This window comes from Gallinula chloropus (assembly GCF_964237585.1).
Source record: "Gallinula chloropus genome assembly, chromosome: 4".
Classification (NCBI taxonomy): Eukaryota; Metazoa; Chordata; class Aves; order Gruiformes; family Rallidae; genus Gallinula; species Gallinula chloropus.
In genome coordinates, this window is record NC_140088.1 from 43,117,814 (window position 1) to 43,132,268 (window position 14,455).

Sequence of the window (14,455 nt, forward strand, 5' to 3'; positions counted from 1 at the left end):
GACAAACCTGATGTAGTTAAAGGCATCCCTGCTCACTGCAGGGGTGGACTGTATGGCTTTAAAGGTCCGTGCCAACCCAATGCAGTCTGGGATTCTCCACTGCAATGGTGAATGCCATGGCAGCAACACACTGAGAAAATGATCTCAAGGACGTGCTGGGAGGCCACTCCTGTCCATACACTCTTGCATCTGAGAAGAGGAGGTTCAGGGCAGACCTTACTTCTCTCTACAGCTCCCTGAAAGGAGGCTGTGGTGAGCTGGAGTTCATCCTCTTCTCGTAGATAAGTAACAACAGGATGAGAGGGAATGGCTGTAAGCTGCACCAGGGGAGGTTCAGGTTAGAAATCAGGAGAAATTTCTTCTCAGGAGCGGTTGGCCATTGGAACGGGCTGCCCAGGGAGGTGGTGGAGTCACCGTCCCTCTGGGTGTTCAAGGAAAGGTTGGATGTGGTACTTAGGGACATGGGTGGGTTAGTAATAGAGGTGGTAGGGGGACGGTTGGACTAGATGATCTTGGAGGTCTTTTCCAACCTTAATTGATTCTATTCAATGATCTGCAGAGGGTCACAAGCTCGTGCTAAACACCCTCACCTGCCTGGGGCCAGAAACTCCTTGGCAGAGGACTTGACAGGACAATGTTTTGTTTTGTTTTTTTTTTCCAGGCAAAAACCTGCTGATTTCTTCAGTGCAAAGATGTGGGGTTCGTTTGTGGGTCTGAGGGCCCTTGGGAAAACCAGTCTTTGTGGCTGCTGGAGACAGTCACCAGCTCCTGCAGTTAGCAGAGCTCGCTTTGCTGCTTTCTTTGCCAGAGCAACCTGTGGTCGTGTTCTTATAGGCAAGGAAACCAACTCTCCAGACACATCGCCTTTCCTGGGCAATTGCTGCAGAAAACAACAGCTGTTGCTGTTACTCTTACAGCCATTCAAGGGCCCCTCACTACATGAAGGACATCGAGGTCCTGGAGCGAGTACAGAGAAGGGCAACCAGGCTGGGGAAGGGGCTGGAGGGCAAATCCTACGAGGAGTGGCTGAGGGAGCTGGGGGTGTTTAGTCTGGAGAAGAGGAGGCTGAGGGGAGACCTTATCACCATGATGGACAATGGTCTCTTCAGCCAGGTGACAGGAGACAGGACAAGGGGAAAAGGCACGAAGCTGCCCCAGGGCAGGGTCAGATTAGATGTTAGGAGAAAGTTCTTCCCTGAAAGAGTTGTCAGGGCCTGGCACAGGCTGCCCAGGGAGGGGGCTGAGTCACTGACCCTGGATGTGTTTAACAGGCGGGTAGATGAGGTGCTCAGGGATATGGTTTAGCACAGGACAGGAACGGTTGGACTCAATTATCTCAAAGGTCTTTTCCAAACTAGGGATTCCATGATTCTGTGCAGTTTCCTCTGAAACTTTCAAAGACACAAAGTACAATAGTTTTTAATAATATTTTTAATGTCCAAATATCTTTCTTCTTTTATTGGGTTCTAAAATGGAAAGAAAAAAAAAGGTATTTAAAAATTTTATGTGTCTCCTTTTTAGTCTGGTGAGGGAGCAGAAGGATATTAATGCTTCAGGGGGATTTCCTCCCTCTCCTGCTTCTCAAAGAAAGCTTGCTTTGCTTTAAGTGTTTTCCTTTTGCCTGTCTCCATAGAAAATATTAGGGCTATGGGGTCTGGTATTCATTATAAGCTCCCAACAGAGAAAGATCAATGAAACTTTAAATAAAGCAGCCATGAGCCATTATGTCATTGACCGGTTCGAGTTAATAGCCTGTGTAACAGAAATGGAGCTTAACCATTTGGTGAGGGGCCTTTATTCCTTCTTTCAGGAGCTCGCAGTCTTGCTGCTGCTGCTTCTCCACAGCCATACAAGGCAGATCTTGCCTGAATTTCCCTCCACGTGCCCACTTGTGGAGCATGGAGCCCAGATGACGGGCCCCTTGGTGATTGCAGCGCTGGGGCTGCTCTTAGCTGGGCAGTCAGGGTGCCTGAAGGTTTAACCACACAGTCACCTGCTTCTTCTGGAATGTGAAAATAATTAAGTAATGCATAAAAACTTATTAAAGTTGTCCTAGCTTTAAATAGGGAATGAAATGAGCCTCCCTACCCCCCTCCCCCTTTTTTTTTAAATAATTTTCCTCCCAGCCTTGGGGAAAAGAACCGAACCCAAAGGAAGATTGAATGCAACCCCAGTGCAGTCATGAGGAACAGCTCCAAGTTTCCCATTTGGTCCCAGCATGTCCCAGGCCAAGCACAGAGCCACACAGTGTTGTCCCCAGTCACTCCTCCTCTCCGGTATGAAGCTGCCCGATAGCTCCAGTGCCTGATGTCTGTACTTCTATCTCAGTCGGATGGCTGAGCTGGAGTCACAGCCAGGTGTCCTTCACTGGATGGGGAGGCCGTTTTCCTGCCTCTCTCAGCAACGCAGCCCCAGAGCAGCAGAGATTGGTCCAGGTCAGCCTTGTACCTCTACAGGTTGGGGTGGAGCTGTTGGAGAGCAATACAGAGGAAGGGGATGCTGGGATCCGGGGGAGCAGCAGGGTGACCATGACCAGCAATGTGCCCTCGTGGCTACGAAGGCCAATGGCGTCCTGGGGTGTATGAGAAGGGGGGTGGTCAGTAGGTCAAGAGAGCTTGTTTGATGTGCAGTTTTGTAACTGAGGGAATACGTGATGGTGGATGAGGTAACGAGTGGTGAAACCAACTGACCACTGCAATGAACAATGCTGCTGCGCTTCTTGTGCAGCCCTTGCCCATCTTGATAACAGGCCAGGAAGGAACAGTGATCACGGGCAGGTCGTTCTGGGCAGGTGAATGACACTGCACAAGGTTGGTGATACCGCTCGTGCCCATGGACACGAGTGTGCGACCGACCAGCTCGAGTCACTGAGCGTGTGGCGGGGAGGAGAAGAAGATGGCTCCCCAGAAATAGAATGAATATGTACACCCTTACTCTATAAAACCTGTCTGCTTGCACCTGTGTGCCATGCACGCTGGGTGAAGCAATCCCCTGTACATCCAGCGCTGCAACACAGAATGCCCGCCTGTTAACGCTGCCTCAGTGGCACCAGGCTTACTCCTGGTTTCTGGTGCCACAGCCATATGCCTGTGGGAGAAGCACCACACCATAACAAAGCTGAGGTCACTACTAAATCTAACTCACCATACTGTCATTAATTAGATCACCACTTGTCCATTAAGCATCAGACACTCTGTTACCACGTCCCGGAATGGGTTTTACCTGTTCCTGCAGCACCAGTGTAGTTGTCGAGTTCTTTTTTAGAATCACAGAATCATAGACTGGTCTGGGTTGGAAGGGATCCCAAGGATCACAGAGTTCCAATCCCCCTGCCACAGGCAGGGACATCAACCTCCAGGCCTGGAGCTACACAAGGTTGCCCAGGGCCCCATCCAACCTGGCCTTGAACACCTCCAGGGACGGGGCATCCACCACCTCTCTGGGCAGCCCGTTCCAGCCCCTCACCACTCTCTCTGTAAAAACCTTCCCCCTAATATCTAATTTAAACCTCCCCTCCTTCAGCTTCAATCCATCCTCCTTGTCCTGCCATTGTCTACCCTTTTAAAAAGCTGATTCCACTCCTGTTTCTCTGCTCCCTTCAGGGACTGGAAGGCTGCAATGAGGTCCCCCCTGCTGCCTTCTCTTCTCCAGGCTGAACAAGCCCAGGACCCTCAGCCTCTCTTCGTAGGGGAGGTGCTCCAGCCCTCTGATCATCTTTGTGGTCTCCTCTGAACCCTCTCCAACAGTCCCACATCTTTCTTGTATTGAGGCCCCAGCTCTGGACACAGGACTCCAGACGGTGCCTCAAATCTCAATCTACTTCAGCTCAAGCCTTTTTAGAAGTTACTACTTCCTAACTGGCTTTCTCTGATTTTGTGCTGATACACTAGACCTTCTACACATAGCATGCCCTTGTTCTTGCAGAATTTCATCTTGTTGAATCATCCCCCCGGTTTCTGTAACTCATTTTGAATTCTGTTCTTGTCTTCAGAGTGTTTGAAACCCTCCCCAGGCTGATCCATCTGCATGCTTTCACACTGCATGCCCTAATCTGCTTAACAAATTATTAATGCAGGTGTTGAACGGGACTCTGCTAAGAGAGCCCTGACCCCACAAAGGAATTGTCCTCGAGTTTGTCAAGGTTCTATTTTGAATGTGAGGACTGAAAATGTTGTTGTGCTAGCACATGATGAATTTTACCTTCCTATTTCCCCAGTTGCTTAAGAAAATGCACTAAAATCTTTATTACAGCCAGGATTAGCACTATCTCTATTTTCCCCCCCTTGCTTGCTAGCTTAGTTATTCCAAGGGGGAAGATTGGATTCATTTGAAACAGATTGTTGAGGATTGCCTGTCTAGTTGGCACAAGCGTCTTACGGGTTCACTGAATGAAAGTGCTTATAAACTGCTGATTTTATCTTGTGCTCCACTGCCTTCCTGACCTGTGAAGTTAAAAACCACTGCACCACCAGGAAGTTGGGCATTTGGGATGATGCTGGAGATTTCTCCGTGGTTCGTTAGTCACTTGAGAGAATTTCTTAAGATGAGAAGTGCTGGCTGCTTGAGAGTATGTGAACTTTCTTCATCCTGCTCCTCCCCTGCTAACTTGCATTGTTCACACCCATTTTAAGGGGTCTGTTAAGCCAAAGATGAAGGTGACATGACATGCTCGGTGTTTGCAACCTGCCCCAAACAAAAACTGTTGCCAGCATCAGTCCCCAGTTCTGTGCAGAGCAGACAGCTTGCCAAAGCAAAGAGGTGGTGTGACTGGAACTGCTTGGGAATGCAACCGCAGACCACACCCACGCCCCTGCGTTTGGGGGCACATCTAATGCCCAGTTAAATCAGAGAGGGGCCCGGGTGGCTTTCAGGAAAGGGCCAGCCAAGGGAGGACGTGTGATCCTGCAGCAGCTCTCCTGTCACCCTCCAAAGGTTTATAAATTGCTTCAACCCAGGGAAGTGGTTTTGTAGCAGTCTAGACTTTGCTCTCACAGCGTTGTGAAGTCTCCTCACAAGTTCACACTCTGTGTCTACAGCTAAACACCCCAAGTCGCTATAAACGTGTTGTGGTGATTCAGATACTAACTCAAAAGAGAGAGAAAAAAAAAATCTGTTCCACTTTGTACCTGTCAGCTTCACACTGGACCAAGTACTGCCTGTCCTTCTGCAGCTGCTAGAAACTCAGCATGCAAAGGTAAACCTAGCCTAAGCTCTGATGCATGCAGGGGGTACTGTAAAAACCGTGGTGCTGTGGAATGCCTCATGGGCATTAAATCTCTCCTGGGGTGTGAGCTGATGTGATGCTGTGAATCTGCCTTAACTGCCTCACGTGGCAGAAAACTAAGAAGACACAGGCAGCACCTGCTCCATGTGCCAGAGGAGCCGTGAGCAGTACTTGCCTGAGCCGCAGCCTTGAACAGCTCACATGAACCAAGAGGGAAGGTCTGCAACTTCAGGGATGCGCTACAGACACCCCCCTGTCACCATGAGGTACCTCCAGGACTAGTTGAATGCTGCTGCTGAGCTATAATTAATTAATATCATTATGTTTGGCTAGGAAAGATGAGTGTGAGGAACCATATCCAAGGGGGTTTAGCAGGAGCCCCTCCTTCCTTGCCTGTCCCTTCTGAACAGCTTGTCACCATTGGTAGTCACACGACAGTCCCGGGATTCATCACACCACGGTTCAGGAATGGCCACTGTGCCCGAGCTTTCCAGCAGCACAGGAGCTTCCAGCTCCTCCTGCTTGGTGCCCATGCTGCGTGTGGTCATGCAGAGGCACATCAGCTGGGCTGCTGGCTGGGTCACCTTCCTAGAGGAACATCCCTCAAGGTGTTTCACTGCTGTTTCCCCATGGACTCCGACCACCTCAGGAGCCCTGGCTCAACCCCGTAAGACTTTGACTGTGCTGCAGCATCCCCAGCCTGCCCCAGGGCAACAGATGGAAGCCCCCCCACTAGTACCCCGTCCCTCCAACCCGGATGAGTCATCCCACAGCTTGCCACAGACAAGCCTTTCACATCTAGTTTAAAGCCCTGTTGATCAGCCCCACAATCTCTTGGGCAAAGACCCTTTTCCCCCTGTGAGAAAGGTGTTTCCCATTAGGTACCACCAAGCCTGGTGCCATGTAGGCTATCCCACTGCCACAGAAACCAAAACTGTGACACCAGCCACGGAGCCACAGAGATTGGATCCCCCTGATCCTTCCAATGTCACTGCCTGCAGTGTGAAGGAGAGCTCACAGAGCCTTGGGAAACAAGACAGAGAAACACAGGTAAACACATGTACAGAAAGGAGATTCGTATGCAAAACCGCAGTGGAAGAAGTGTCCACTTCGTTCCCCAGCACCAGGAGGGGATGCTTGCTACATTCTGCCTGGGTTCACAGACCTGCCACCGAAATGGGCGAGCCATGAGTCTCTGGCTGCCCAAGGAGCTTCACGGTGGGTCTGGGGGTAGTAGTATTTGCAGGTGGTATTCAGGCAGGTAGAGTCTCTCAATTAGAGCCTTTCTTTTTACTTCCTTTATCCAGAGCATCCTCCAGCATGTTATGCCAGAGGTCTACTACCAGTTGGTGAAGAACCACCTCCTTTTGCATCTTTTGACCTTGGACTTCATTAGCTTCATTTGATAAGATCTAATTTTGGTATTTGAAAGAGACACTGAAGAGTTAATCTCTAGTGACTATTTTCCACAAGCAGTGCTGGACAGTAATGGTTAGCTGGCTGGGACTTTATTTCAGCTTTCATTTAGTCTTCTGCTGCTTCATGCCCTTTCTTCTTCCAAATAGTGAACAGTATTTACCTGGTTACCCTGATGAGTTAAACCAGCTTGCTGCCTCTTCCAGGGCTCATTTTTGCTGGTTTAGCTTTGTGAACCAGCTTACTCTGTGGTCAGAAGAGCCCCCGTGTTGGGACTGCCTGTTCCCGTGGCACCTGTCAAGAGTGCCATAGCTCAATATGAAATGAGCAGGGTCAAATGTTATATTTCAGATGTGAGGTCTATCCTCCTCAATGGACAAAGGTTATGATCCTCAGGGATCATCACAAGCAGTGTCTTTCACTGCTTGAAGTCCTTCCTCTACTGCAGGTCCTCCCATGCGTGTATCCTCCTTCCTTTTCTCACAGACCCAAATGGAAGTAGATATCCTGGTGAAAAGCAGGGGCTGCTGCCAGCTGCCCTTTCTAAACCTTTAGCTACACTGTAGCTTCTCTCACCATTGCCTGCACATAGCAGACATAACTGTCCCAGTTTGGGGACTGTGCACACTGTTGCTGTCTGGGCCTCTGTGTGTGGGCAGCTCTGCAATGCTATGATGATGTCAGCGGCATCATGTGCAGTGCTGTTCCAGAGGAATTTACCCCTGTGACTAAGCATGAAACAGAGAAGTTGGTCTTCACAGAGCTGGTTAGTAACAGACACGTGGGGGCAGCGAAGTGGCACATCCCAGCCCACAAGGGGAAGCAGGGCCCCTGCAGCACAGGGCTCCAGGTGGCAAGGCAGGGAGATGCCATCCGAAGGGTCATGTCCTCGGCTCGACCTGAGGCAGCTACACCAACCAGTTAACTCTCTCTGTAAAGCCACCTAATTCAGCAGCACACAAATGTGGCAAGGGTAAGTCACAGAACCACAGCCTCTGTCAGAAAACTAGTGGGTGTGTTTTGAACTCACAGATGACTTCTGCATCTTGAGTGCCTGTGGTGACGGAGGGAAGACAGGCGCACTCAATATGAGTGATCAGCAAGCTTCGATTTATTATGGCAAACGGCTTTCTTTTATACTATTGGCAATGCATATTATAATTGTTACTAATGCATATTATAATTATCACATCTTGATTGGTTCTTGGTTAAAGATTACATCACCCACCTTGTGCTCTGAGAACTGTGCTTCCTTCTCATTCGCAGGAACAGCAGATCCTCGAAACACACATCTTGTTCCTACTTCTTGTTACTGTGTAACACCACCCATCTTGTTACTGTATAACATCGCTATCGAGAACATACAGACCTTCCTCTCTATCATTTGCGTCAGGATGGTGCAAGGCCTACTCTTGCTATTAAGTTTCATAGAAGACTGATACTAAGTTACACAGGAGACTGCTTGAACAATTGCTCGATAGAGCCATGGCCTTGCTTCTCACGTAGCCACTCTTCCACAAGTGCCCCCTGGGGTGATCTGTTGCCTTCACCGCAGCCATCCAGAAGCCAAACAGTGATCCATTCTGCAGAGGTATGTAAAACAAGAAAGGAGGCTTGGCTCCCTGTCACCGCACACTTGATTCCAAGGGAGGATGCAAACAGGTCAGGTGCTCCTTGCACCTTTTGCTCCTCTCATTCTCTGCTCATGATGGCCAAGAGGGAAACGGCTGTTCCTGCAAGGCCTTGCTTGCTCTGGTGCCTGCCCTGCACACAGGCGCGGCACATTTCAGCCTGTTAGGTGCTTTACAAATGAAGGAGTCCGGTAACTGCCTCTAACCCATCACCTGAGCTCTAACGACAGCGCTGTGCTATGCAGCCCTGCGGAAACCCGAGCCTGTCGGTGCTGTTCACGCCTCCCCAGAGCGCTCTCCAGGTGCGGCGACACAACCGCGCTTCCTCACGCCGGGCCAGCCTCATCTGCCTGCCGCCACCGGTTACCTAACCCAGGCTGAGGAGCAGAAGGCAAGTACACCGGCGCCCGACCTCCCTCCGTGTTGCAGAGTGGCTTGAGAAGCCAGGCCATGAGCCTATGGAGAAGCTGTCCAAGCAGCTGCCTGTGTGGCTTAGTAAGACCAGGCCCCACGCCGTCCTGGTGAGAACAGACGGGTCAACAATCAGTGTATTCTTGTGTGTCATGCAGCAAGGCCACAAGATGTGGGAGCAGGAGGTGTGACAAGGATTCAGTGCTCCTGGGACTGAGAAGGAGATATGATTCCCAGGCTGCCAGATGGGTGAAGTATGTAAATGTAACCTTTAGTTAAGAGCCAGTGAGAACACGACAGGTATAACACGTGGTAGGAGCACTATGAAAGGAAGTGTGTGCTCGCAATAACGCTGCAGGTTGCTTTATCAACCACATTGGCTGGCTGCTCCTCCGCGCCCAGAGGAAGCCCCAGTGACGGGGGCGCCGACAGCGACCAACACCCACCCCGAGCCCCGGAGGGCGGCGCTCGGAGCCGGCCCCGCCCCAGATACTCCGGGGGAGGGGCGGGGCTGCCAGGTCCGCCAATCCCCGGGCCCCGCCAGCGTCACGTGGGGCGCCAGCGGTGCGCGGGGGCCGCCTCCATTTCGCAGCGCAGGGGCGGCGCTGCAGTCCCGAGCCCGTCCTCACGGAGCGAAGAGGGAGCCGCTCTCCAGCCGGGCGCCGACTGTCTCAAGACCGGCTCGGACTCCGCCGCGACCCGCAGCCCAGGTTCGTGACGGGCCGGGGGCTCGGCGTTGCGGAGCGCGGAGGCCCTCCCCGTGGAGTGTAGCGCCGTGAGCGGGTGGCGTCGAGGGAGCAGGGTCGGCGGCGTAGGGTGCTCCCGGCACAGCAGCCGGCCAGCCTCCGGCTGGCGGCCGGTTTTCTGGCCGCTGCGTTCCGCTGCAGTGCCTCCGCGGAGCAGGCGCCCTCGGCGTCGCCGCTGGGTGCGGCCCGGGCCGCCATTTTGTGCCGGAGCGATGGCGTTGGCTTTTCTTCTCCTCCGAGCTTGGCGGCAGCGCTGCGCATGCGCCTGGCGGGGGGTGGGCGGGGCCGCCTGGGCTCCCGGCGTCATCTGGGCGGGGTTGCGGGCAGAACGTCGTGTTCCTATTGGTGCAGGCCAAGGTGGGAGCCCCACGGAGCGCCTTCCTATTGGGCCGGAGCGGGGGCGAGGCCGAGGCCGGGCCGCGGAGCCTGTTGCGGACTGCGGCAGGGCGGGCGGCCGCGCGGGGCGGGGGCGCGCTGAGTCACCGGGCAGGGCCGGGGGGCGCTGACGGGCCGGGGCACCGTGTCTCCCGCAGCGAGCTCCGAGCCCACGGCCATGAGCGGCTGCCGCGTCTTCATCGGGAGGCTGAACCCGGCCGCCAGGGAGAAGGACGTGGAGAGGTTCTTCAAGGGATACGGCCGGATCCGGGACATCGATCTGAAGCGGGGGTTTGGGTTTGTGGTGAGTGCGGCCCCGGCCCGCCGGCGGGCGCTCGGATCTCAGGCGCGTTCGATGCGCACGAAGCTACTTGTAAAGATAATGCCGGTAACGAGCTCAGCTAAGTATACCGCGTAGCGAGTCAGCGTGTGTGAGTTCCTGAGGGGGCGCGGGGTGGTTTTACTGCTGCTGCGTTTTTACTGTGGTGGTTTTGCAGGAATTTGAGGATCCAAGGGATGCGGATGATGCCGTGTATGAATTGGATGGCAAAGAGCTTTGCAGTGAGAGGTGAGAGAACCCATTTCATGAATGTATAAGCCTGAGTATCTAAAAGAGTCATAGGTTGGAAGGGACCTCCAGAGATCATTGGGTCCAATCCCCCTGCCAAAGCAGCTCCCTGGCTCATATCGCACAGGGAGGTGTCCAAACGGGTCTTGAATCTCTCCAGAGATGGAGACTCCACACCCCCCTGAGCAGCCTGTCCCAGGGCTCTGTCACCCTCACTGTGTAAAAGTTCTTCCCCATGTTGGTGTGGAACTTCCTGTGCAATGAGTCAACTGTAGCCTGCATTGTGTTGTCTAAACTGGCTAATGTATTTTGTGGGATTGCCTGTGAAGGAATGTGTAAAAAGAAAAATGTAAAAACTTACAGTTTTCCTCTTTTCTTCCTTAGGGTTACAATTGAGCATGCAAGAGCACGCTCTAGGGGTAGAGGCAGAGGGAGGTACTCTGACCGTTTCAGTAGCCGCCGTCCACGTAGTGACAGGAGGTATGCATATCTTTGATATAGTCTAAAAAAGAATACTGTGGGCTCATCCAAGAGCTTGAGCTAGAAGGAGTTATTAAAAGGCATTGTTGTGTTGCTTTCCTTCTTAATTAAGCATTTGATACAGCAGTAGGGTAGTGAGGATTGCAAAACTTGTTACATATGCTTGTCTTTATGGCATGTCTGTCCCTGCTTTGTTGTGTCCTGCTCCCACCCACTTCCCCCATAACATTGTCCTAGATTACTCATTGCATAGTTAGATTATTGTGATGGTAATAAGCGAATAGAATCATAGACTGGTCTGGGTTTGGAGGGACCCCAAGGATCGTAGAATTCCATCCCCCTGCCACAGGCAGGGACACCAACCTCCAGGCCTGGAGCTACACAAGGTTGCCCAGGGCCCCGTCCAACCTGGCCTTGAACACCTCCAGGGACGGGGCATCCACCCCCTCTCTGGGCAGCCCCTTCCCCCTTGTCCTGCCACTGTCTGCCCTTTTAAAACGTTGATTCCCCTCCTGTTTCTCTGCTCCCTTCAGGGACTGGAAGGCTGCAGTGAGGTCCCCCTGCAGCCTTCTCTTCTCCAGGCTGAACAAGCCCAGCTCCCCCAGCCCTCTCTTCATAGGGGAGGTGCTCCAGCCCTTTGATCATCTTTGTGGCCCTAGTTCTCGGTGCAACCTTTATTATTTTATTTACAAACAAGAGTCTCAACTGTTTATTTCTAAACAGAAATGCCCCACCTGTAAGAACAGAAAACCGCCTCAGAGTAGAAAATCTGTCTTCCCGAGTCAGCTGGCAGGTTTGTTGAAACACGATTAACTATTTTGACTTCGTTTAATGGGTATGTAATGTAATTATTTTGTAAAAGTAATTAAACTAAACATTTTAATATAATTTATTTAAAATGTTTGTGTAGTTAATGTAATTTTAAATGTTATAATTTTTAAAATGTTTTAATGAAAACTAGTTAATTTTAATGTGTAATAATAATAAATGTATGTAATTGAGGATATATATATATTTATTTATTCTTGTGTTTTAAATCCATTTTAACCACATATTAAACCCTTTATTTGCCAGCCTATCTGTGTCGTTGGCCTTATGACGAGGAGTGCCTGTGGGTTATCCTAACCGTTCTGTCTTGGTCACTCTTGGTCGGGCCTGGTTGACTTTCCAGTCCGCTCCTACAATGTCACATGGCCACCTCTAGATCTGTGTTTGCCGGTCTAGACGTAATCGATGCACTCCTTAAAGTGCCACATTGCAGCGATCCCAGAGCCTTAACGAGATCTGATTCCTAAGTTGAGAGCTGTTCTTCCCGTAACGCCTCCGAGTAAAGAGGTCCTGGTCGAAAAAGAGTTGAAAGATACGGAGTTAGGTGGTCGTTGGAATCCTGATCGCAGTAGAGTGGTCCTTGGTGACAGCAAGCGTAGCCAGTGTCTGGATCCATCAGTGGCCTCCCAATAAGGGAGGGCAGTGCGATTAATGGCTTCCATCGACTGGGTAGTGTTCGTCAAGTGGGTGGTGAAGAGCCAGTCGGGCATATATCATGACGGTATCTCCGGTCGCTTAATGCACTTTGCTGCTTGGCTAGCCTAGGGAAATATTAATAAAGGTAAAGTAAACTATATTTTTAATGGCATAATGGGGCACAAAATAATTGGTATTAAGTAAATGTAATTTTGTATGCCTGTTCTTTTGTAACGTAAACAGAGACTGAAACAATACATGAGTAGTATTTCCCACTCAGTCCAGTATATACATATATATACACAAATGTACTTTTTTATTTCTCTCTCTCTCCTTCTCTCTCTCTATCTTAATCTAATCTTTGTAGACTAATATTTCCCCTAATGTTAAGACACCTTACTGGCATTTTGCTTAAAGCAGTGTGCCCTTTTCATTTATTTCGTGCCCTGATCTAGATAATTCAATTTTGATAGAACACAAGTATGGCAATTGCCATGCTTGTAATTTATCTAACACCTTCTCTTTCAGTAGTCATAAATTGGGGGTGTTTTTGTTTGTATTTAGCTGTTTTTGTATAGGTAAGTGTTAATTTCACTTCTTTGCATAACGTAACTGGTCTTGTGTTAGGATCTCAAAGACTTCATGAGACAAGCTGGGGAAGTAACCTTTGCAGATGCACACAGACCGAAGTTAAATGAAGGGTAAGCCTCTAAAATCATCTCTTGAAAGCTGTAGGGCAATTGTTGAGCGTGTAACATTTGGGGAGGGAAGCTGGCTGTGTCAGTGCTAGGCAGCTGCTTGGGGGTTAATGTAGCTTTTTTTTTTCCTTTTGAAAATCAGTTCTCTGGTGTTTGGGGAGGGGAGTTCATCAATTGATGCTGGAGTGGGAGGTTTCGAGTTGGCTTTGGGTTTTAGGTATTTTTTTTTTCCCTAGAATGTTTTGCTTTATCATGAAAAGATAAGTTTGTAGTAGTGAACTTTTGTGTTCTGTTTTTTTGGTTTGTTTTTTTTTTTCCTTTAGGGTGGTTGAATTCGCCTCTTACAGTGATTTAAAGAATGCTATTGAAAAGCTTTCTGGTAAAGAAATTAATGGAAGGAAAATAAAACTAATTGAAGGCAGCAAAAGGCATAGGTATGCATTTCTGTTCTCTTCAACATCCATTAAGAAAAATTTCAAGTCAGCGACCAGGCAGCTGAACTGGAGACCAGCGAACTGCCTGGTGGTGGTTGTGGTGTGTGAGGTTTCTTTGCTAACAGTGGTGCTCTTCTCTCCCTCAGTAGGTCCAGGAGCAGGTCACGGTCTCGTAGCAGCTCATCCAGGTCTCGTAGCCGTTCCCGTTCCCGCAGCCGCAAGTCGTACAGCAGGTCAAGGAGTAGGAGCCGTAGCAAGTCTCGATCAGTTAGTAGATCTCCAATGCCAGAGAAGAGCCAGAAACGTGGTTCTTCCAGTAGATCAAAATCCCCGTCATCTGTGGATCGGCAGAGGTCTAGGTCGAGATCGAGATCTGTTGACAGTGGCAACTGAACTATAAGTAACTTGCCCTGGGGGCCCTTTTTTAAACCATACTTGCTAATACTTGTGGTAAGTATGTGACTTTCTGTGGGGAAGGGTTTGGATAGGGAGCGGGGAGGGATGGGGACAGGGGGACTTTGTAGATGTGGACCATGGTGGGAAGGGTTATTGACTAATTGTATTAAATGTTTTTTGATAACCCTTTTCTTGCTCACATTTTTTGTGAATGTCTGAAGTGTATAGTTTGTGTATTTTGGCAGAGCTCTTTATAACTAAAGCAGACAGCTTACAGTTTTTTTGTACTCCAAACAAGAAAAAAGTCATCCTGACACTTAATTCCCAGTATATTCAACTGTGAAGAGCAACTCAGACCATCAGTTTAATACTTCAAATTAAACTAACAGCTTTAGGCATCTAAGAGCTCTACATGTGCTGTACATAAAGCTTTACTTCAGAGGGTATTTTTTTGTGCTTTTGAACCGTTGTTTCAGTCCTAGGTCAGCAGACAAAAGTGCTGGTCAGAACTGGAAATAAAACTTTTATTTTAAAAGCTTTTCATTTTAATATGATTTGCACTACACTAAGAAAATGCCCATTTCACTGCCCTGTGGTAATACTCTATTAAGC

At 49.9% G+C, this 14,455-nt stretch overlaps 1 protein-coding gene across 2 annotated transcripts; it reads left to right on the plus strand.

Moving 5' to 3' along the window:
• The first annotated feature begins 9,291 nt into the window (after positions 1–9,291).
• LOC311191641 (serine/arginine-rich splicing factor 5-like) lies at positions 9,292–13,933 on the plus strand. 2 transcript variants are annotated; one of them, XM_084263878.1, is made up of 8 exons: positions 9,292–9,392; positions 9,962–10,107; positions 10,301–10,371; positions 10,756–10,851; positions 11,575–11,644; positions 12,943–13,016; positions 13,337–13,447; positions 13,594–13,933. In XM_084263878.1, exons 2-8 carry the CDS (start codon positions 9,982–9,984, stop codon positions 13,838–13,840), a joined length of 795 nt encoding a protein of 264 aa, XP_084120004.1. In that variant the 5' UTR covers positions 9,292–9,392; positions 9,962–9,981; the 3' UTR covers positions 13,841–13,933. The 2 variants fall into 2 exon arrangements, with proteins under 2 accessions (XP_084120004.1, XP_084120005.1); XM_084263879.1 differs by having other exon boundaries at positions 13,597–13,933.
• The last annotated feature ends 522 nt before the right edge of the window (positions 13,934–14,455 follow it).

Bases quoted from the DNA above. Each gene is read 5' to 3' on its own strand.
- LOC311191641 (XM_084263878.1), top strand. From the start codon at position 9,982: ATGAGCGGCTGCCGCGTCTTCATCGGGAGGCTGAACCCGGCCGCCAGG. The intron at 10,108-10,300 runs GTGAGTGCGGCC...GTGGTTTTGCAG, and splicing joins AGCGGGGGTTTGGGTTTGTG to GAATTTGAGGATCCAAGGGA. The intron at 13,448-13,593 runs GTATGCATTTCT...TCTCTCCCTCAG, and splicing joins GAAGGCAGCAAAAGGCATAG to TAGGTCCAGGAGCAGGTCAC.